This window comes from Coregonus lavaretus, assembly GCF_964263955.1.
Source record: "Coregonus lavaretus genome assembly, chromosome: 29".
Taxonomy (NCBI): Eukaryota; Metazoa; Chordata; class Actinopteri; order Salmoniformes; family Salmonidae; genus Coregonus; species Coregonus lavaretus.
In genome coordinates this window covers 3,239,909-3,261,688 of record NC_140016.1, presented here as the reverse complement: position 1 = coordinate 3,261,688, position 21,780 = coordinate 3,239,909, and the positions used below count along the sequence as shown (strand labels likewise).

The 21,780-nt window shown below is 43.6% G+C and overlaps 1 protein-coding gene across 1 annotated transcript in view; it reads right to left on the bottom strand.

Moving 5' to 3' along the window:
• Nucleotides 1-2,533: 2,533 nt before the first annotated feature.
• anxa6 (annexin A6) overlaps nt 2,534-21,780 on the bottom strand; it is a 31,549-nt gene continuing 12,302 nt past the window's right edge. Inside the window, exons 7-25 of the mRNA XM_084147114.1 lie at nt 19,868-19,947; nt 19,590-19,646; nt 19,338-19,431; nt 18,852-18,947; nt 18,585-18,643; nt 17,902-18,024; nt 16,325-16,383; nt 13,593-13,671; nt 12,618-12,699; nt 12,364-12,458; nt 12,047-12,160; nt 9,925-10,015; nt 9,255-9,334; nt 9,077-9,130; nt 8,889-8,982; nt 8,635-8,730; nt 8,408-8,466; nt 6,667-6,789; nt 2,534-3,329 (exon numbers count right to left, since the gene is read on the bottom strand). Coding sequence (XP_084003240.1) covers nt 3,270-3,329; nt 6,667-6,789; nt 8,408-8,466; nt 8,635-8,730; nt 8,889-8,982; nt 9,077-9,130; nt 9,255-9,334; nt 9,925-10,015; nt 12,047-12,160; nt 12,364-12,458; nt 12,618-12,699; nt 13,593-13,671; nt 16,325-16,383; nt 17,902-18,024; nt 18,585-18,643; nt 18,852-18,947; nt 19,338-19,431; nt 19,590-19,646; nt 19,868-19,947 — 1,595 coding nt within the window. The 3' untranslated portion in view covers nt 2,534-3,269. The remainder of the gene's footprint in view (nt 3,330-6,666; nt 6,790-8,407; nt 8,467-8,634; nt 8,731-8,888; nt 8,983-9,076; nt 9,131-9,254; nt 9,335-9,924; nt 10,016-12,046; nt 12,161-12,363; nt 12,459-12,617; nt 12,700-13,592; nt 13,672-16,324; nt 16,384-17,901; nt 18,025-18,584; nt 18,644-18,851; nt 18,948-19,337; nt 19,432-19,589; nt 19,647-19,867; nt 19,948-21,780) is intronic.

Sequence of the window (21,780 nt, the reverse complement as noted above, 5' to 3'; positions counted from 1 at the left end):
CAAAATAGATGGCATCATGAGGAAGGAAAATTAGGTGGATATATTGAAGCAGCATCTCAAGACATCAGTCAGGAAGTTAAAGCTTGGTCGCAAATGAGTCTTCCAAATGACAATGACCCCAAGCATACTTCCAAAGTTGTGGCGAAATGGCTTAAGGACAACAAAGTCAAGGTATTGGAGTGGCCATCACAAAGCCCTGACCTCAATCCTATAGAAAAGTTGTGGGCAGAACTGAAAAAGCGTGGCCTACAAACCTGACCATCTCTGTCAGGAGGAATGGGCCAAAATTCAGCCAATTTATTGTGGGAAGTTGCGGAAGGCTACCCGAAACGTTTGACCCAAGTTAAACAATTTAAAGACAATGCTACCAAATACTAATTGAGTGTATGTAAACTTCTGACACACTGGGAATGTGATGAAAGAAATAAAAGCTGAAATAAATAATTCTCTCTACTATTATTCTGACATTTCACATTCTTAAAATAAATTGGTGATCCGAACTGACCTAAGACAGGGAATTTTTACTAGGATTAAATGTCAGGAATTGTGAAAAACTGAGTTTAAATGTATTTGGCTAAGGTGTATGTAAACTTCCGACTTCAACAGTATATCTCACTAGGTCAGGATATTTAAGCCTCCATATATCCACTAGTTCCAATATATCCATAATATTCGTAATTTCCTTAAGTGCATGAGAACACCTTCCAGATATTGAGGGGATTTCCTCGTCTATCAAAGTTCCCCCCCCCCCCCCCCCCCCCCAGGCCAGTCTGAAGTTTGCCAATGACCATCTGGATGATCCAGAGGAGGAATGGGAGAAGGTCATGTGGTCTGATGAGACAAAAATAGAGCTTTTTGGTCTAAACTCCACTCGCCGTGTTTGGAGGAAGAAGAAGGATGAGTACAACCCCAAGAACACCATCCCAACCGTGAAGCATGGAGGTGGAAACATCATTCTTTGGGGATGCTTTTCTGCAAAGGGGACAGGACGACTGCACCGTATTGAGGGGAGGATGGATGGGGCCATGTATCGCGAGATCTTGGCCAACAACCTCCTTCCCTCAGTAAGAGCATTGAAGATGGGTCGTTGCTGGGTCTTCCAGCATGACAACGACCCGAAACACACAGCCAGGGCAACTAAGGAGTGTCTCCGTAAGAAGCATCTCAAGGTCCTGGAGTGGCCTAGCCAGTCTCCAGACCTGAACCCAATAGAAAATCTTTGGAGGGAGCTGAAAGTCCGTATTGCCCAGCGACAGCCCCGAAACCTGAAGGATCTGGAGAAGGTCTGTATGGAGGAGTGGGCCAAAATCCCTGCTGCAGTGTGTGCAAACCTGGTCAAGACCTACAGGAAACGTATGATCTCTGTAATTGCAAACAAAGGTTTCTGTACCAAATATTAAGTTCTGCTTTTCTGATGTATCAAATACTTATGTCATGCAATAAAATGCAAATTAATTACTTAAAAATCATACAATGTGATTTTCTGGATTTTTGTTTTAGATTCCGTCTCTCACAGTTGAAGTGTACCTATGATAACAATTATAGACCTCTACATGCTTTGTAAGTAGGAAAACCTGCAAAATCGTCAGTGTATCAAATACTTGTTCTCCCCACTGTATATCATATCTCTCATAGTCCTGGTCAGAGAAATAAAGAACGTAATGGATGTGCATAAAAATAAACTAGCTATTATATTAACTATGAAAAACCTTTCAATGACTTTGATGATTTCATTTCATAAAATCTTTCAAATGGGCATCAACCCGTCTTTGTGAGACAGTGATTTATGAGGACTCAGAAGACCACAACATACTCTGTTTTTTAAGATTGGATAACTTTTATGCATCGTTGGTTCAGTGAAGAGAGGCAGTGAATTAATTATACAAAATGCTGTGTCCAAAATAGTAGCCTATTCCGAATGGGGTACCATTTGCTACTCCCTAAATAGTGCACTACTTTTGACCTGGGCCCATAGGCCTCTGGTCCAAAGTAGTGCACTATGTGTAGGGAATAGGGTGCCATTTGGGACGTAACCAGGGAGTTTCCTGATTCTAAAGCTCTGCCCAGTGCCCGCTGCCAACATCAATATTTAATCACTGAACTGCACCCAGAAGCTACCCGGGCAGCTGCCCATAGTGAACCGCAGTGACACGGCCCAAATGGCACCAAATTCCCTTTGTAGTGCACTACTTTTGACCAGGGCTCATAGGGCTCTGGTAAAAAGTAGTGCACTATATAGGGGATAAGTTGCCATTTGGGACGTAGAGACATTGACACGGCCTTAACCCTGGCCCTGCTGTATCTCTCAGAAGAGATCAACACAGGACATTACCTTCACATTATCTCAGCCAAATGGGGCATTACTCTGTCATATGTGCATATTGCACAGAATATGGACCTAAGAGCAATTTGGTTTAAATCTATTCAATGCTGTTTGAACATGTATGCATTTTATATGCATTTATCACAATATAGTCATTACTTATCAATCAAATCTGTCTTCATAAAAAGAAAAGCCAACAGAATACAGTACTACGACACATTCCTTTTATTTGAGGAGACATAATGTAACGTTACTAAAACCATACAGTTTTCATTGGATGGATGACCTATTGCATTGTAGAAGCGCCATACAAACACTTTTAGTCCTCAATAGGTTGACAGTTAGACACATAGCCAAGCAGTTTCCTATCTCTCACTTTCAATGTAAATACCACTAAAACTACAGGGGTTCTGTAAAAAATAAAAATAAAAATAAAAATAACGTTTGACATGAAGAACACAGGCTATCTGACACAGAGGTGACAGCACAGAGCTTTGGCTCTTGTTCCAATACTTTAGAAATGCATCCTTAGTTATGGATAGGTGTATGCATAGCAAGGTTACCACCCTAACATCACTTGAACCGATTTAGATCTGTGATTACTTCAAGAAAGCTAGGAAGGAAGAAAGGAACTTGGACTCTGTGGGGAGGCTGTTGAGGTCATAGGTCACTTTGGCAGAGGAGTGGCAGCGGTGAGGGACACACAGAGCAGAGTGACTATCCCCACTAGGTTCAATGGGGATGTATGCACAGCACAGTTGACCTGTAGATTGACAGCTTCAGTTGGTGTTCTAGAGGGTTCCAGAAGTTCCACTGGTGTTCTGGGACCTTCTGGAAGCCTGCTGGGTGGTTCTGGTTCTAGAGTGTTCTGGGACCTTCTGGAAGCCTGCTGGGTGGTTCTGGTTCTAGAGTGTTCTGGGACCTTCTGGAAGCCTGCTGGGTGGTTCTAGTCTTCTCCTCCACACAGAATCAGCAGGGTCTTACGGTAGTCCCCTGAGGTTTCACCCTGAGAGAGGAAGCAGCAGCTTTTTAGGAACTTACTAAAACAAAGTCTTCGTCCCACACTATATAATAAAAGGGGACCATTTGGGACAAATTCACATTTTGAACACAATATTTAACATACAAGCAGAGGAAGGAGTATTTAGGGTCTCTTTTACTGAGTGTTTATACAGTGTACGTTATTATATCACATATTATATAACTAAGCAATAAGGCCCGAAGGGGTGTGGTATATGGCCAATATACCACGGCTAAGGGCTGTTCTTATACACGACGCAACGCAGAGTTCCTGGATACAGCCCTTAGTATATTGGCCATATACTACAAACCCCCGAGGTGACATATTGCTATTATAAACTGGTTACCAAGGTAATTAGAAGAGTAAAAACAACCCAGTTTATAACTTAGATTATATCACATATTATATAACTTAGATTATAACCTGGGTGGTTCAAGCCCTGAATGCTGATAGGCTGACAGCCGTGGTATATCAGACCATATACCACGGGTATAACAAAACATTTATTTTTACTGCTCTAATTATATTTGTAACCAGTTTATAATAGCAATAAGGCACCTCAGGTGTTTGCGGTATATGGCCAATATACCACGCCTCCTCGGGCCTTATTGCTTAATTATATCACATATTATATAGCTATATAAAAATGATAGGTTATAAGTTATTCAGAGCGGCGGTACTAATCAGTTAGGTCTATGAGGCAGCTCCCACAATAAAAGCACTGTCAACTCAGTAATGTCACACAGACACAGACACAGACACAGAGACACACAGTACAGAGACACATACAGTACAGAGAAATATACAGTACAGAGACACATACAGAACAGAGACACAGAGTACAGAGACACAGAGTACAGAGACACATACAGAACAGAGACACAGAGTACAGAGACACATACAGAACAGAGACACATACAGTACAGAGACACATACAGAACAGAGACACATACAGAACAGAGACATACAGAACAGAGACACAGAGTACAGAGACACAGAGTACAGAGACACATACAGAACAGAGACACATACAGTACAGAGACACATACAGAACAGAGACACACAGTACAGAGACACATACAGAACAGAGACACATACAGAACAGAGACACATACAGTACAGAGACACATACAGAACAGAGACACATACAGTACAGAGACACATACAGAACAGAGACACATACAGAACAGAGACACATACAGAACAGAGACACAGAGTACAGAGACACAGAGTACAGAGACACACAGTACAGAGACACATACAGAACAGAGACACAGAGTACAGAGACACACAGTACAGAGACACAGAGTACAGAGACACATACAGAACAGAGACACATACAGAACAGAGACACATACAGAACAGAGACACAGAGTACAGAGACACATACAGAACAGAGACACATACAGAACAGAGACACATACAGAACAGAGACACAGAGTACAGAGACACATACAGAACAGAGACACATACAGAACAGAGACACATACAGTACAGAGACACAGAGTACAGAGACACATACAGAACAGAGACACAGAGTACAGAGACACATACAGAACAGAGACACATACAGAACAGAGACACATACAGTACAGAGACACAGAGTACAGAGACACATACAGAACAGAGACACATACAGAACAGAGACACAGAGTACAGAGACACAGAGTACAGAGACACATACAGTACAGAGACACAGAGTACAGAGACACATACAGTACAGAGACATATACAGAACAGAGACACAGAGTACAGAGACACAGAGTACAGAGACACAGAGTACAGAGACACAGAGTACAGAGACACATACAGAACAGAGACACATACAGAACAGAGACACATACAGAACAGAGACACATACAGAACAGAGACACACACAGAACAGAGACACATACAGAACAGAGACACATACAGAACAGAGACACATACAGAACAGAGACACATACAGAACAGAGACACATACAGAACAGAGACACATACAGAACAGAGACACATACAGAACAGAGACACATACAGAACAGAGACACATACAGAACAGAGACACATACAGAACAGAGACACATACAGAACAGAGACACATACAGAACAGAGACACATACAGAACAGAGACACAGAGTACAGAGACACACAGTACAGAGACACATACAGAACAGAGACACACACAGTACAGAGACACATACAGAACAGAGACACATACAGAACAGAGACACATACAGAACAGAGACACATACAGAACAGAGACACATACAGAACAGAGACACATACAGAACAGAGACACATACAGAACAGAGACACACACAGAACAGAGACACATACAGAACAGAGACACATACAGAACAGAGACACACACAGTACAGAGACACATACAGAACAGAGACACATACAGAACAGAGACACATACAGTACAGAGACACAGAGTACAGAGACACACAGAACAGAGACACATACAGAACAGAGACACATACAGAGACACACAGAACAGAGACACACACAGTACAGAACAGAGACATACAGGGTTAGTGGACAGACATTTATAGAAAGCAAAGAAGTTATCACTTGTCAGAATCTAAGTTCAAAATTGGTTTTGAAATACATTCTTTTAGCAAAATGGCAATTTACTTTATGCTGACAGCAATAAAGAATGTCTTCAAATCTAGTTAGATTTGATTGTATTTTTCCAACAACTGTATTTACAGAATGTGACTTCTCGACTCTTTCAACCTGTCCGTATATCAATCCCCACCAATTCCATAATAGCTCTTAAATCCTCCTCTGGTACATGGCGAAATTCATAGATATTATTTAAGGCCCATCCTAACCTGCAGAAGTTATTACTGGTGTTGGGTTTCCCAAATGGAAGCCTATACTCTATATAGTGCACTACTTTCAACCAGGGCCCATAGGGGAAGAGGGGGCCATTTAGTACACAACCCTGGTCTTTTACACGTGAGAGAGCCAGTATAGACCTGTTATTGGGCACTTCCTGCCTCGGCATCTCCTAGCCAATCACGGGTGGCGTGCCTACAGAGAGGAAGTCGAGCATGCAGGGGAAATTCCTGAACAGCTACAAGGCAGCCGCAGCCCCACAAGCCCCGCCCAACACAGGAAGCTGTAGAGCACCGTTCCCCCTCCACCCGCCTCGACGAAAAGAGGATGTGCTGCAGCACGCAGGACACACACACACACACACACACACACACACACACACACACACACACACACACACACACACAGCGAGGGTACAGGGACATGTAGAGGGATATGCAAAGTGCAGCAGACAGTAGACCTGTAAAATGTGAAAACTTACAACCATAGTTTCTACCTGGATGAATTCATGGAGAGAGCAGTCGTGAGTCTCCTTGAACTCTTTGCGGATATTGAAGAGGTCGACTTCACTGCGTGAGACCATGATGCGGATGAGAGCCCTGTCGTCTGTGCCCATACACTGCAGAGAGGAAAGAGAAACATGTTTATCCATATATACTGAACAAAAATATAAAAAACGCAACAAGCAACAATTTCAAAAGGTCTTACTGAGCTACAGGTCAGTCGATTTAAATAAATTAATGAGGGCCTCCCGAGTGGCGCAGCGGTATAAGGCACTGCATCGCAGTGCTTAAGGCGTCACTACAGACCCGGGTTCGATCCCAGTCTGTGTCACAACCGGCCGTGACCGGGAGTCCCATAGGGCGGCGCACAATTGGCCCAGCGCTGTCCGGGTTAGGGGAGGGTTTGACCGGGGGTGCTTGGCTCATCGCGCTCTAGCAACTCCTTGTGGCTGGCCAGGCGCCTGCAGGCTGACTTGGGTCATCAGTTAAATGGTGTTTCCTCCGACACATTGGTACAGCTGGATTCCGGGTTAAGAAGCGCGGTTTGGCGGGTCATGTTTCGGAGGACGCGTGACTCGACCTTCGCCTCTCCCGAGCCCGTTGGGGAGTTGCAGCGATGAGACAAGATCGAAATTGGGGAGAAAACGGGGGTAAAATACCCACGAAAAAACAACAACAATAAATGAATTAAGCCGTAATCTATAGATTTCACATGACTGGGAATACAGATATGCATCTGTTGGTCACAGATACCTTTAAAAAAAAAAATGGGACCCACAATGGGCCTCAGGATCTCTTCGCAGTATTTTTGTGCATTCAAATTGTTATCGATAAAATGCAATTGTGTTTGTTGTCCGTAGCTTATGCCTGCCCATAGCATAACCCCACCGCTACCATGGGGCACTCTGTTCACAACGTTGACATCAGCAAACCGCTCACCCATACGACACCATACACGTGGTCTGCGGTTGTGAGGCCGGTTGGATGTACTCCAAAATTCTCTAAAACGACGTTGGAGGCGCCTTATGGTAGAGAAATGAACATTAAATTATCTGGCAACAGCTCTGGTGGACATTCCAGCAGTCAGCATGCCAATTGCACGCTCCCTCAAAACTTGAGACATCTGTGGCATTGTGTTGTGTGACAAAACTACACATTTTAGAGTGGCCTTTTATTGTCCCCTGCACAAGGTGCACCTGTGTAATGATCATGCTGTTTAATCAGCTTCTTGATATGTCACACCTGTCCAGGTGGATGGATTATCTTGGCAAAGGAGAAATGCTCACTAACAGGGATGTAAACACATTTGTACACAACATTTTGAGAGAAATAAGCTTTTTGTGCGTATGGAACATTTCTGGGATCTTTTAATTCAGTTCATGAAACATGGGACCAACACTTTACATGTTGCATTTCTATCTTTGTTCAGTGTAGTTGGATCCCAAGTATTCACTGTTGAAGTAGCAACAGCTATACTCTTTCTGGGGTCCACACACACACAATACAAAACACAATACAAAATACAATACAAAACACAATACAAAACACACAGTACATAGCCTACCAGGACAGAAACAACAACACGAACTGCTTAGAAAATGCATCCCCTTTAGGCCTGCTAATACTAACTGCTAGCCTTAGTAAAAACTGCATTTAGCTAGCTATCCACAGGCCAGTGAAATATGGCTGGGCTGCAACGGGAGCCGTTTCTAAAAGCAGCAGAAACAGACCTACCTTCATGGCTTTGTACAGGCGCTCAGCAAAGTAATTAGGCTGGTTCTTTACACTCAAAACTGCAGAGAGAAAGAGAGATATGATAGGTCAACAAAAACTAAATATTACAATACCCAAACCTGTAAGATGTAATTTGTCAACAGCCTCAATGGCCTATCCTCCACTATGGAGTCAAGGGCTTAAATAAGTAAGCAGTCTATGCACAGCCATCCAATCAAAGCCCTTACCTATGCCATACATGGCCTGTTTCACGTCTCCAGACATCTCCTTCTTGATGATCTGCTCAATGTCCTTATTGCTGCATCGGACAAACTCTTGGAACACTGCAAAAACAGAAATTACAATCGTAAAAGCCAGATATCGAGGCTTGTATGTCCAATAATATATGTCTATCTAATACTGCATTAGTGATGAAGCAGTGTTTCTCTGGTACCACTCCTGAGATGTAGTCAGTAGTGATGAAGCAGTGTTTCTCTGGTACCTCTCCTGAGATGTGGGAAGCTCCTGGTACAGAGGATACTCATGAACTTAATCTCCATGTCGTCAGAGTCTTCGTTACAGGCGTCGGCCAGTTCCTGAAAAGAGCATCAACAACATTCCACAATAAACCCCCATTTGAAAGTCAAAAGAAGCGAGAGTCATGTTGTCATGATGTCATGATGTACTCACCTGGGCGTCCACCAATGCTCTGTCCCAGTCCGCTGGACCCTGCTCTCTCGCCCCCTGGGGTAGGAAGAGCACGACAGCTATTGTGATGTAGAATAGACTTCACTCACTCCTATAGAATTATATGGACGGCCATATTATGGCCCTTTGTTTTGTAGATGCACGTAGGAATAAACGTTACCTGCACCAGCGACGTGAGGATTTGACTGAAGCGTCCTGAGGTGTCTGACTGGATAGCGTCCTCCATGCTCTTCTTATAGCCTGAGGTTAATACATGGTTATTATTCATGCATAATAGGTGTTTATAGATACAGTAACTGTTAGTGCTTTAGTGTGTTACGGTTTAGTACCAGCTACTAGAACAACTGGCTCCCCCTAAAGGCAACAACAGGTACCACAGTTGAAAGAACAATTAAAATAAATTGTTATTAGTTGCACATATTTTGCGGATGTTGTCGCAGGTGCAGCGAAATGCTTATGTTTCTAGCTCCAACAGTGCAGTAATACCAAACAATACAATACACACAAATACCGCAACAAATAACATTGAAAAAAAAGTAAGAAATATCAGAACGAGCAATGTCAGAGTCCGCAATATAAATATATATATACACAGTGCCCAGACCGAGTTTGGGAAGCCCAGGGGTAGAGTACCGGGCGGTAGCTGGCTAGTAACAGTGACTAAGGTTCAGGGCAGGGTACTGGGCGTAGGTCGGCTAGTGGTGACTGTTTAACAGTCTGATGGCCTGTGTGTCAACAACAACCGCTTATAACACAGACTAGAGGGCTATTATTATTATTATTATGATGATGATGATGATGATGATGATGGAGTACGCTATAGGCCTCACCAGCCTGGTAGGCAGCGTTCATGGCGTGGATCTCCTCGTTGCTCCTGGTTACCAGGATCTCAATCAGAGCATGTTCGTCTGTCCCCGCCCCCTGGAATAGGAAAGGGATGTTGTCATTGTGGGTTTTGTTTGAGCAACCAAACATCACATCCATTGTAAATAGTGAGATTTATCTTTTTAGTATGTTTGGATTTCGTCAAGACGGAAACTCCTACCTTTGTCAACACTGTGTATGCCAGGCTGAGATCTCTCACTCACTCACTCACTCACTGTGCTTTTTGATTCATAGTTCGTCATATCTATCTCACACATCAATCCACCCACAGGAGAAAGTACCTGTAGGCTGTCCTTTGTCTGCGGCACATACTAAATATGTATCACACAGAACAGACGATGTTATCTCATTCTAAGACTTATCTACTAGATATCTTGCATACTGAGAGATCCACCACCTCCACATACATTCAGTATTTCTATATATTACAGTGCATTAGGAAATATTTAGGCCCCTTTACTTTTCCACATTTTGTTACGTTACAGCCTTATTCTAAAATTGATTAAATAAATACAATTCTCATCAATCTACATACAATACCCCATAATGACAAAGCAAAAACAGGTTTTTAGAAATGTTTGCAAATTTATTACAAATAAAAACAGAAATACCTTATTTATATAAGTATTCAGACCCTTTGCTATGAAACTCTAAATTGAGCTCAGGTGCATCTTGTTTCTATTGATCATCCTTCAGCTGTTTCCACAACTTGATTGGAGTCCCACCTGTGGTCAATTCAATTGATTGGACATGATTTGGAAAGGCACACACCTGTCTATTTAAGGTCCAACAGTTGACAGTGCATGTCAGAGCAAAAACCAAGCCATACGATCAAAGGAATTGTCTGTAGAGCTCAGAGACAGGATTATGTCGAGGCACAGATCTGGGGAAGGGTACCAAAACATGTCTGCAGCATTGAAGGTCCCCAAGAACACAGTGGCCTCCATCATCCTTAAATGGAAGAAGTTTGGAACCGCCAAGACTCTTCCTAGAGCTGGCCACCTGGCCAAACTGAGGAATCGGGGGAGAAGGGCCTTGGTCACGGAGGTGACCAAGAACCCGATGGTCACTCTGACAGAGCTCCAGAGTTCCTCTGTGGAGATGGGAGAACCTTCCAGAAACCCAACCATCTCTGCAGCACTCCACCAATCAGGCCTTTATGGTAGAGTAGACAGACGGAAGCCACTCCTCAGTAAAAGGCACGACAGCCCGCTTGGAGTTTGCCAAAAGGCACCTAAAGACTCTCAGACCATGAGAAACAAGATTTTCTGGTCTGATGAAACCAAGATTGAACTCTTTGGCCTGAATGCCAAGCGTCACGTCTGGAGGAAACCTGGCACCATCCCTACGGTGAAGCATGGTGGTGGCAGCATCATGCTGTGGGGATGTTTTTCAGCAGCAGGGACTGGGAGACTAGTCAGGATCGAGGGAAAGATGAACGGAGCCAAGTACAGAGAGATCCTTGATGAAAACCTGCTCCAGAGCGCTCAGGACCTCAGACTGGGGAGAAGGTTCACCTTCCAACAGGAGAACGACCCTAAGCACACAACAAAGACAACGCAGCAGTGGCTTTGGGACAAGTCTCTGAATGTCCTTGAGTGGCCCAGCCAGAGCCCGGACTTGAACCCGATCAAACATCTCTGGAGGGACCTGAAAATAGCTGTGCAGCGACGCTCCCCATCCAACATGACAGAGCTTGAGAGGATCTGCAGAGAATGGGAGAAACTCCCCAAATACAGGTGTGCCAAGCTTGTAGCATCATACCGAAGAAGACTCAAGGCTGTAATCGCTGCCAAAGGTGCTTCAACAATGTACTGAGTAAAGGGTCTGAATACTTATGTAAATGTCGTATTTCATTTATTTATTTTTCATAAATTTGCTAAAGTTTCTAAAAATCTGTTTTTGCTTTGTCATCATGGGGTATTGTGTGTAGATCGATGAGGGGGGGAAAAAACAATTTAATCAATTTTAGAACAAGGCTGTAACGTAACAAAATGTGGAAAAAGTCAAGGGGTCTGAATACTTTCCCAATGCACTGTATATACATTGACCACCACCTCCTCCTACCTCCATAGCTTTCCTCATCATCTTGGCGTCAAACTCAGCGGGCGTCAGCATCAGGCCGATTATCAGCCTCTCCAGGTTCTTAGAGAGCTCAGACTTCAGATCCTTCATCAGGTCCTATAGGAGAGGACATCGTTAACACACAGAACACACGACCATCTAATCTGTGGGACTACTGGTACAAAATGGCTGCTGCTGTATCACCCACCCACTGGAATGATGTCATCACATTCTAGCACACACATTGAGTTTTGGATGCGGTGGGTTTCACGTTACAATGTAAAGCGCTACTATGTGAGTGTTGGGGATGTCCGTCTTACCCTGCCGAGGATGGACTTGAAGGCCTGTCTGATCTCCTGTCTCTGCTCGTTGCTCCTGTTTGCCACAATGTCAATGATGATGTCTTCATCTGTGCCTGTAGACACGGCAGGAACAATGGTTATAAATACCTGTTTTATCAGACATATATATATATATATGTTTCATACAAACACCATATGATGTATGAACCAGTTCCAACAATGTCATTAACATCAGAGTAAAGGTGAGGTGTTTTCCATGGGAGGCAGCGTACCAAAGCCTTTCATGGCTTTCCTCAGGTTCTGAGCATCATCAGCTGGGTCAAAATCACTGGCAGGACAGATGGTTGGTCTGAGCTGAAGAAGACAGGATGAGAGGATGAGAGGGGGCAGGGGACAAATCAGATATAGTACACACACACAGACAGACATAGACACACACACACAGACACACACACATAGACACACACACACACACACACACACACACGGTAGAGTTATCAGCACGGGTTGAGGGGCCACAGCAAGGGAAGAGATGGTAGAGTTATCAGCACGGGTTGAGGGGCCACAGCAAGGGAAGAGATGGTAGAGTTATCAGCACGGGTTGAGGAGCCACAGCAAGGGAAGAGATGGTAGAGTTATCAGCACGGGTTGAGGAGCCACAGCAAGGGAAGAGATGGTAGAGTTATCAGCACGGGTTGAGGAGCCACAGCAAGGGAAGAGATGGTAGAGTTATCAGCACGGGTTGAGGGGCCACAGCAAGGGAAGAGATGGTAGAGTTATCAGCACGGGTTGAGGGGCCACAGCAAGGGAAGAGATGGTAGAGTTATCAGCACGGGTTGAGGGGCCACAGCAAGGGAAGAGATGGTAGAGTTATCAGCACGGGTTGAGGGGCCACAGCAAGGGAAGAGATGGTAGAGTTATCAGCACGGGTTGAGGGGCCACAGCAAGGGAAGAGATGGTAGAGTTATCAGCACGGGTTGAGGGGCCACAGCAAGGGAAGAGATCCTTGTAAAGGTAATGAGATGCATGCCAGAGCCAGAACAAACATGCAATCTATACTATGAGCAAATCTAAAATGGAATCCTACTTAGTGCACTATTTTTTAGGTCCAAAGGGGCAAAAAGGGATGTGTCCCAAATGGCACCCTATACAGTGCACTACTTTTGACCAGAACCCACTAGTGCCCTAAATAGGAATAGGGTGCAATTTGGGATGTGTGAGTAGAGGTCAGAGGGCACGGGCCGAACCTGGACTTTGGTCATGGCGCTTATTTCCCACATCTTGTAGGCTAGCTGAGCAGCCTCTGGGAAGAACTCTCCTGCTAGGCTGCAATTACCAATGATATACCAATGAGTTAAGGAGTCAAGGACACACTGAATCATAAAAACAGACAGTGGCTTATAAGCCCATCTGGGCTGGGCATCCTGAAGATGCAAGACACTGTAATAATAAAATGTATCTAATCAACCCTAATCATGAGTCAACTTAACCCCCCACAACAACAAAACCACAGAGCTAACCCTGACCCCCCCAACAACAAAACCAGAGAGCTAACCCTGACCCCCCCAACAACAAAACCACAGAGCTAACCCTGACCCCCCCCCCAACAACAAAACCAGAGAGCTAACCCTGACCCCCCCCCCCAACAACAAAACCAGAGAGCTAACCCTGACCCCCCCAACAACAAAACCACAGAGCTAACCCTGACCCCCCCCCCCAACAACAAAACCACAGAGCTAACCCTGACCCCCCCAACAACAAAACCACAGAGCTAACCCTGACCCCCCCAACAACAAAACCACAGAGCTAACCCTGACCCCCAACACATCCAAAGAGAACTGGCTATCTAATACACACTGGGGTAATTTCCTGAAATCTGACACATTCAACATGACATGATGTTCCTTTGCTTTGCCAACTCTGTTTGCTCTCCTAATAATAGTTTCCTAAAGTAGCTGGGTCGTTCCATGAAATGAGGGCCTTTTGCGTCCCTTTGATATTTTAAGTAGAAATTGTGCACCAATATTGAATTTTTAAAAACCTGTTATATTAAATGAAGTGCCCTTTAATATAGACCACATGGGGAATTCAATAAATCTGATTTATTTATATGAAAAAGTCTTGGTAAAGTGCCAAGATTCAGCATTTGGACATGTCCCGCCGTCAACCCTGTGTCACTTCTAGGAAGATTTTAACCCATTTAATCCAAACATTGCAAAAGTTTCACCATCATTGTGAAGCCCTAGTTATTTTGTTGCTTTGACAAAGTCCTTTCTGAAGATTATCATTTATTTAATCTGATTAGCGATCAATTTACGTCAGTCCCTCATTTTAAGGTCAACCCTGTTACGTGAACTGAACTCTCGTTTTAATATAGTGAAACAATTCCTTTAGAAAACAAATTTTCTTCAAAAGAAACACTGAACAGTCAAATCATAGTGTAAAAGCACGTGAGCTGGTTCTACTCTTTCTGGCCATTTTCTGGTGTTTTGTGGTGGAAAACTGAGTGGGTCAAGCATCACACGTCAACGCTGTTACCCATCGATAGGCAAGGAAAGGGAGATACCTAGTCAGCTGCACAACTGAATGCATTCAAACGAAATGTGTCTTCGAGCATTTCCCTCTGAATCAGAGAGGAAAAATCGACGTCATCAGCACCCGAATAGAAATGTTTTAACAATAAATAAATAAATGGTGAAGCATGCATTCAATTTCCACTCCCTGTTGCACACAACACGCTTTCATTTCGCCAGTCACAAGGGGATTTATGGCTGATTTAACCCCCTACAGTCGATTAACGCACCGGTACAACAGTCTAAATTACATAACAAAAAAAATCCCCATCAAAATCCGTCAGTTTAAACTACAGATATTTTTTGCATTGGATGCGTCTCAATCCACCGCATCCGCCAGTGTCGCACTTCCTCATCTGTGGTGTCAGAGCTAGAGAGGGGTTTGTCAGACCATGAGACGTCCCAAAAATTGGTGTTCTCACGTAAACGTCTGTAGCGTCCGAACGGTTTGACCTACAAACTATTATGACCCCTCTATGGAAAGATGAGCCTCTCATGATGGGTGGTCTCCGATTTGCTCTACGACCCCCAAAAGTGTCAGGAGACTCGTCTGAAGTCGGTACCGTCGATGTGCCAACTTCTGTTTGGTAGCGCCGAACCGTTTGGCCTACAAACTAATGGGAAAGGATGAAATCATCAACCCCTATTATGGTCAGCCATGTTACGGTCAACCTTGTTACGGTCAACCCTGTTACGGTCAACCCTGTTACGGTCAACCCCTGTTACGGTCAACCCCTGTTACGGTCAACCCCTGTTACGGTCAACCCTGTTACTTTATTTGGCACTTAATAGGCCTTACTATAGTATTTTATTAATTAACCTCTTGACATGTTTTTTTATTTAGTTGAACATGTGCTCTTTATGAAAGAATGTTAAAATTAGGTGAAATCAAAAGTTTCATTTTTAAACCAAGTTACACTTCTCAAAAAGGCACTGAATCGTTGGAATGACCCAGCTGTAGCCCTAACCTACGCTAGCCTGGTCACAGATCTGTTTGTACTCTTGCCAACTTAATTGCTGTCCTTGTCAAGCCAAACATCATGTTGGTATGACAATGAGTGCCATGGAGTTGGCATGACAGCACAAACAGTCTGGCATTCAGGCTTACACTATAACCAGACCCTGTTCTGACCCTTTAGGTTTTCCCGTTGAGAATTATATATGAACAGTATTTCTCCTCTGACTGATTCCTGAACTATGACAACATTTCATTCTAAATTCTCTCACTTTTTAGGGAAGCTTTGGGTTTCAGCTCCTTGGCTTAATGTTGTCTCAAAAAAAGGCATTGTTGAATCTGCCAACTGTGGATACATTTAGAGGGTGCAATGTCGCCCCCAAGTGGTGTAAACGAACTACTGCAAAACACAGTAATGATGAGCTCCATCAATCAGCAGTAACTAACTTACTCATCATCTCCTCCACACAGGGCGAGCAGAGTCCTCTTGTAATCTCCTGATGTGTCTTCCTGTTGGGTAGAAGACCAGACTGAACATTAAGATACCATGTTGAAAGATATACAGGTCAGGGATATGTACAGATAAACAGAAAGCTACTTAGACAGACAGGGACATATACAGATAGACAGAGATATCAGATATACAGATAGACAGAGATATCAGATATACAGGAGATATACAGATAGACAGAGATATCAGATATATAGGAGATATACAGATAGATAGAAAGCCAGATAGTTAGACAGGGAGATATACAGATATAGATATCAGATAGACAGCTAGAGATATCAGATATACAGGAGATATACAGATATACAGATACAGTAGCTAGTTAGATAGACAGGGAGATATTCTGATATACAGATAGCTAGTTAGATAGACAGACAGCTAGTTAGATAGACAGATAGACAGTTAGATAGACAGATAGCTAGTTAGATAGACAGGGAGCTATACAGATAGACAGATAGCTAGTTAGATAGACAGATAGCTAGTTAGATAGACAGATAGCTAGTTAGATAGACAGATAGCTAGTTAGATAGACAGATAGATAGACCGATAGACAGATAGCTAGTTAGATAGACAGATAGCTAGTTAGATAGACAGATAGCTAGTTAGACAGACAGACAGACAGCTAGTTAGATAGACAGATAGCTAGTTAGATAGACAGATAGCTAGTTAGATAGACAGATAGCTAGTTAGATAGACAGATAGATAGACCGATAGACAGATAGCTAGTTAGATAGACAGATAGCTAGTTAGATAGACAGATAGCTAGTTAGACAGACAGATAGATAGACCGATAGACAGATAGCTAGTTAGATAGACAGACAGCTAGTTAGACAGACAGACAGACAGCTAGTTAGATAGACAGATAGCTAGTTAGATAGACAGATAGCTAGTTAGATAGACAGATAGCTAGTTAGATAGACAGATAGATAGACCGATAGACAGATAGCTAGTTAGATAGACAGATAGCTAGTTAGATAGACAGATAGCTAGTTAGACAGACAGACAGACAGCTAGTTAGATAGACAGATAGCTAGTTAGATAGACAGATAGCTAGTTAGATAGACAGATAGCTAGTTAGACAGACAGACAGACAGCTAGTTAGATAGACAGATAGCTAGTTAGATAGACAGATAGCTAGTTAGATAGACAGATAGCTAGTTAGATAGACAGATAGCTAGTTAGATAGACAGATAGCTAGTTAGATAGACAGATAGCTAGTTAGATAGACAGATAGCTAGTTAGATAGACAGATAGCTAGTTAGACAGACAGACAGCTAGTTAGATAGACAGATAGCTAGTTAGACAGACAGACAGCTAGTTAGATAGACAGATAGCTAGTTAGATAGACAGGGAGATATACAGTAAGTATGGAGTCATAAAGTCACTCTTATCTCAGTCACAAGACAAGGTAACTAAGACAGAACTTCAAACAAGAGGCATTGTTACATCTAGAGGTTACAATCTATAGGATCAAAATATCTATGGGTTTAAGATAAATTACGTTTAAGTTGTATCACCTTGATCATGTTGTACAGGGACTTCTCATAGCACATACGGAAGCACTCCCGGATATCCAGCATGTCTATCTCAGAACGACAGATCATGATCCTAATCAGAGTGTTGTCTTGCGTACCAAGACCCTGGAGAGGAGGGATGGAGATAGAGGGAGAGAGAAGGAGGGATGGAGGAGAGAGAGAGAGAGAGAGAGAGAGAAGGAGGGAGGGAGGAGATAGAGGGAGAGAGAAGGAGGGAGGGAGGAGAGAGAGAGAGAGAGAGAAGGAGGGAGGGAGGAGAGAGAGGGAGAGAGAAGGAGGGAGGGAGGAGAGAGAGAGAGAGAGAGAGAGAAGGAAGGAGGGAGGAGAGAGAGAGAGAAGGAGGGAGGGAGGAGAGAGAGAGAAAGTGAGAAATAGAGAGAAGGAGAAAGAAAGAGGGAGGGAGGGAGGGGAGAGCGAGAGAGAGAGAAATGAGGTGGAAACTGAGCTGCACTTCCTAACCTCCTGCCAAATGTATGACCATATTAGAGACACATATTTCACTTTTGTTTATTATCTATTTCACCTGCTTTGGCAATGTAAACATATGTTTCCCATGCCAATACAGCCCTTATTGAATCGAATTGACAGATTGTTGGTCAAAGTGAGTTTGATACGAGTGCAGCGGAGACTGAAAGACCTTAATAAGAAGAAGCAGTTGATTTTACCTTCATAGACTTATAGAGACGCTTGGCGAAGTACATAGGTACACTCCTGGTGCACTGGACTGTAGGAGACAGTGAGCACAAGACAGACATGTTGGAATAAGAGTTCATGGATGACTTGACTAGGTATGATCTTTTAGCCTGATTAAACCAGACTGAACGATGGGGAGTTCACTCAACGGTGTTCCATTTGATTTCAATTTGGTTCAGTCTGATTTTAACCAGGCGAAAGGATCTTCATGTGTGTTATCAGAAAGAGTCAACGCGTACCGACAGCCAGCATGAGTCTCTCAAAGTCCCCAGACAGCTCGCTCTTGATACTGTCCTCTATGGGCTTCTCTGCTATCTCCTGGTACTTATCAAACACTGCGGGAAGAAGAGAGAGAATGGAGTCATTCCCTGGCACGGTATCCTAGTCAGTGAACTACTGAGCCCAGACCATAGACTGTAATGTACAGGGTCAGACACATATCTCAGCAGCCTGATACAACCAGGGTCACTGTATGTTGTGGGTGTGAGAAGCAATGACCGATTCACACTAGTAGATGCCACACTGATGTGACAATGGATGCGTCCCAAATGGCACCCTATTCGTTACATAGTGCACTGCTTTTAACATCTATGGGTTACACACAGCGTACTATGTAGGGTGCAGGGTGCCATTTGGGACGTAGCCAGTGTTCTGGTCAGGCTGAGGTCATGATACTGTTGTCACTCTCTGCCTCGTGTTTATGTACCCCAGTGTGTTATACTCACCCATCTGCAGGTGGTCGACACTGCGGTTTCCCAGCAACATAATGAATATGGACTCCTCTGTGCCCCACTGCTCCTCCCCGGCTGCAAACAGCACCTGAAAGTGTTGAAAAGTGTTGAAAAGTGTTGAAAAGGGATAGTTAGAGACGGCTAGAAAGGGGTTGATAGGGCTAGGAAGGGAAACGAAAGGATAACAAATGCTTGGTGTTTGTATTGTGGTGAATGTGTCCTGTACTACTGCTTTTAAACACTCACCTGAGCATCCTCCTCCACTAGGTCAGCATGCACTACTCCTGGCTCATCTCTGGTCCCCTGGAAATACACACACACACACACACTAAGACTGACTAAACAGCTATACAAATGCTTTGGTTAGGACAACAACAAGTTAGGTAACAGATTGGTACCCAGACTATATCTACTTACAAAAAAACTCAAGCTAGAAAACAAGCTATTGACAGCCTTTCAAATAGTAAAAGCACATTAGATCAATTACATTTCCTGTTTCCTGTGACCTTTGTAAAACAACTGACCTGGAGTAAAACAACCAGCATCTTCTTAAAGTGCCCGGAGGACTCTCCTGTCAGGTCCTCCTCGATGTCTGAGCCGTAAGCTGAAGACAGTAACAACACAGACGGTTAATAATACAACCAGGATTTCACTGGAACATGCTGCGTTTGTCATACACTACATGACCAGAAGTATGTGGACACCTGCTCGTCGAACATCTCATTCCAAAATCATGGGCATTAATATGGAGTTGGTCCCCCCCTTTGCTGCTATAACAGCCTCCACACTTCTGAGAAGGCTTTCCACTAGATGTTGGAACATTGCTGCGGGGACTTGCTTCAATTCAGCCACAAGAGCATTAGTGAGGTCGGGCACTGATGTTGGGCGATTAGGCCTGGCTCGCAGTCGGCGTTCCAATTCATCCCAAAGGTGTTCGATGGGGTTGAGGTCAGGGCTCTGTCCAGGCCAGTCAAGTTCTTCCACACCGATCTCGACAAACCATTTCTGTATGGACCTCGCTTTGTGCACGGTGGCATTGTCATGCTGAAACAGGAAACTGTTGCCACAAAGTTAGAAGCACAGACACGTCTAGAAAGTAATTGTATGCTGTAGCGTTAAGATTTCCCTTCACTGGAATTAAGCCGCCTAACCCGAACCATGATAAACAACCCCAGACCATTATTCCTCCTCCACCAAACTTTACAGTTGGCACTATGTATTGGGGCGGGTAACGTTCTCCTGGCATCCGCCAAAACCAGATTCGTCCGTCGGACTACCAGATGGTGAAGCGTGATTAATCACTACAGAGAACGCGTTTCACTGCTCCGGAATCCAATGGCGGCGATATATCTATCTATATCTATATATATATAGTTTACTTAACTAAAGTTACTACATCCAAACTACTTTGTGCAATCTGAAATTGTCATACACTACAACTTGCAAGGACAGATCATTTTGGGGTTATACAGTGCCTTCATAAAGTATTCATACCTCTTGACTTATTCAACATGTTGTTGTGTTACAGCCTGAATTCAAAATGGATTCAATATTTAGTGTGTTGTACTGTAGCAGTCTGGATGTCTAATCTTGGGGTGCGTTCGTAAATTCGCTCTGGCCATCTACTCCGATTTCAGAGTGCTCTCGTCTCAGCGTGCCAGAGCGCAGAATAACTGACGCATTTACGAACGCTCAACACGGGTTGAATATGGCCGGTGGCAGTAAACCTAGGTAAAAAAAGCGTCATTAAATTGTTGCCAGCAGCACAGTTGCAGTCACCAACGCTCTAGATAACATGAAAAGAGCCTAACCAGCTCTGCTAGGGTGAGTAAAATGGTCAGAGTGAGCTGTTCTCTTTAGCCAGTTAGCTTGGGTGCTTGACTGCTGTTGTGAGGTCAGAACGCTCGGATCAACTCTACTCCTTGGCCAGATTATCCAGTGTGCGCTCTGAACGCTCCGAGAGCGAAACGCTCTGAATTTACAAAAGGACAATCTGACAACCCTCTGAATTTTACGAATGCCCAGAGCGCACTCTGAGAGCCCTCTGGCACTCCAGATTGAATTTACGAACACACCCTTAATTTGACCAGTTTCACATTTCCTGCAGCAACAGCAAACGGGATTTCAAGTGAAAATTACAAACTCCAGAAGCCTTGAATACACTACAAGTTTGCATTTCCTGCTGTGCAGCAAAATTCTCAGCAACAAAAGAGTGATCAAATCAAAATCCTAGATCTGTATTTGGTGTGTGTCAGCTGTATTTCATACTATAGCTGTGATGTACTATATTTGAGGTTCCATCGTTGCCATGACGCCGGAATAGCAACCTAGTCTAGGAGCTCCTGTAAATGTGTACATATTTAATATTTAATACTTTTGAAGTACTTTTGATTGCATTTTTTTAATAACATTTTTGTTTTTGTTAGCTAATTTGTTA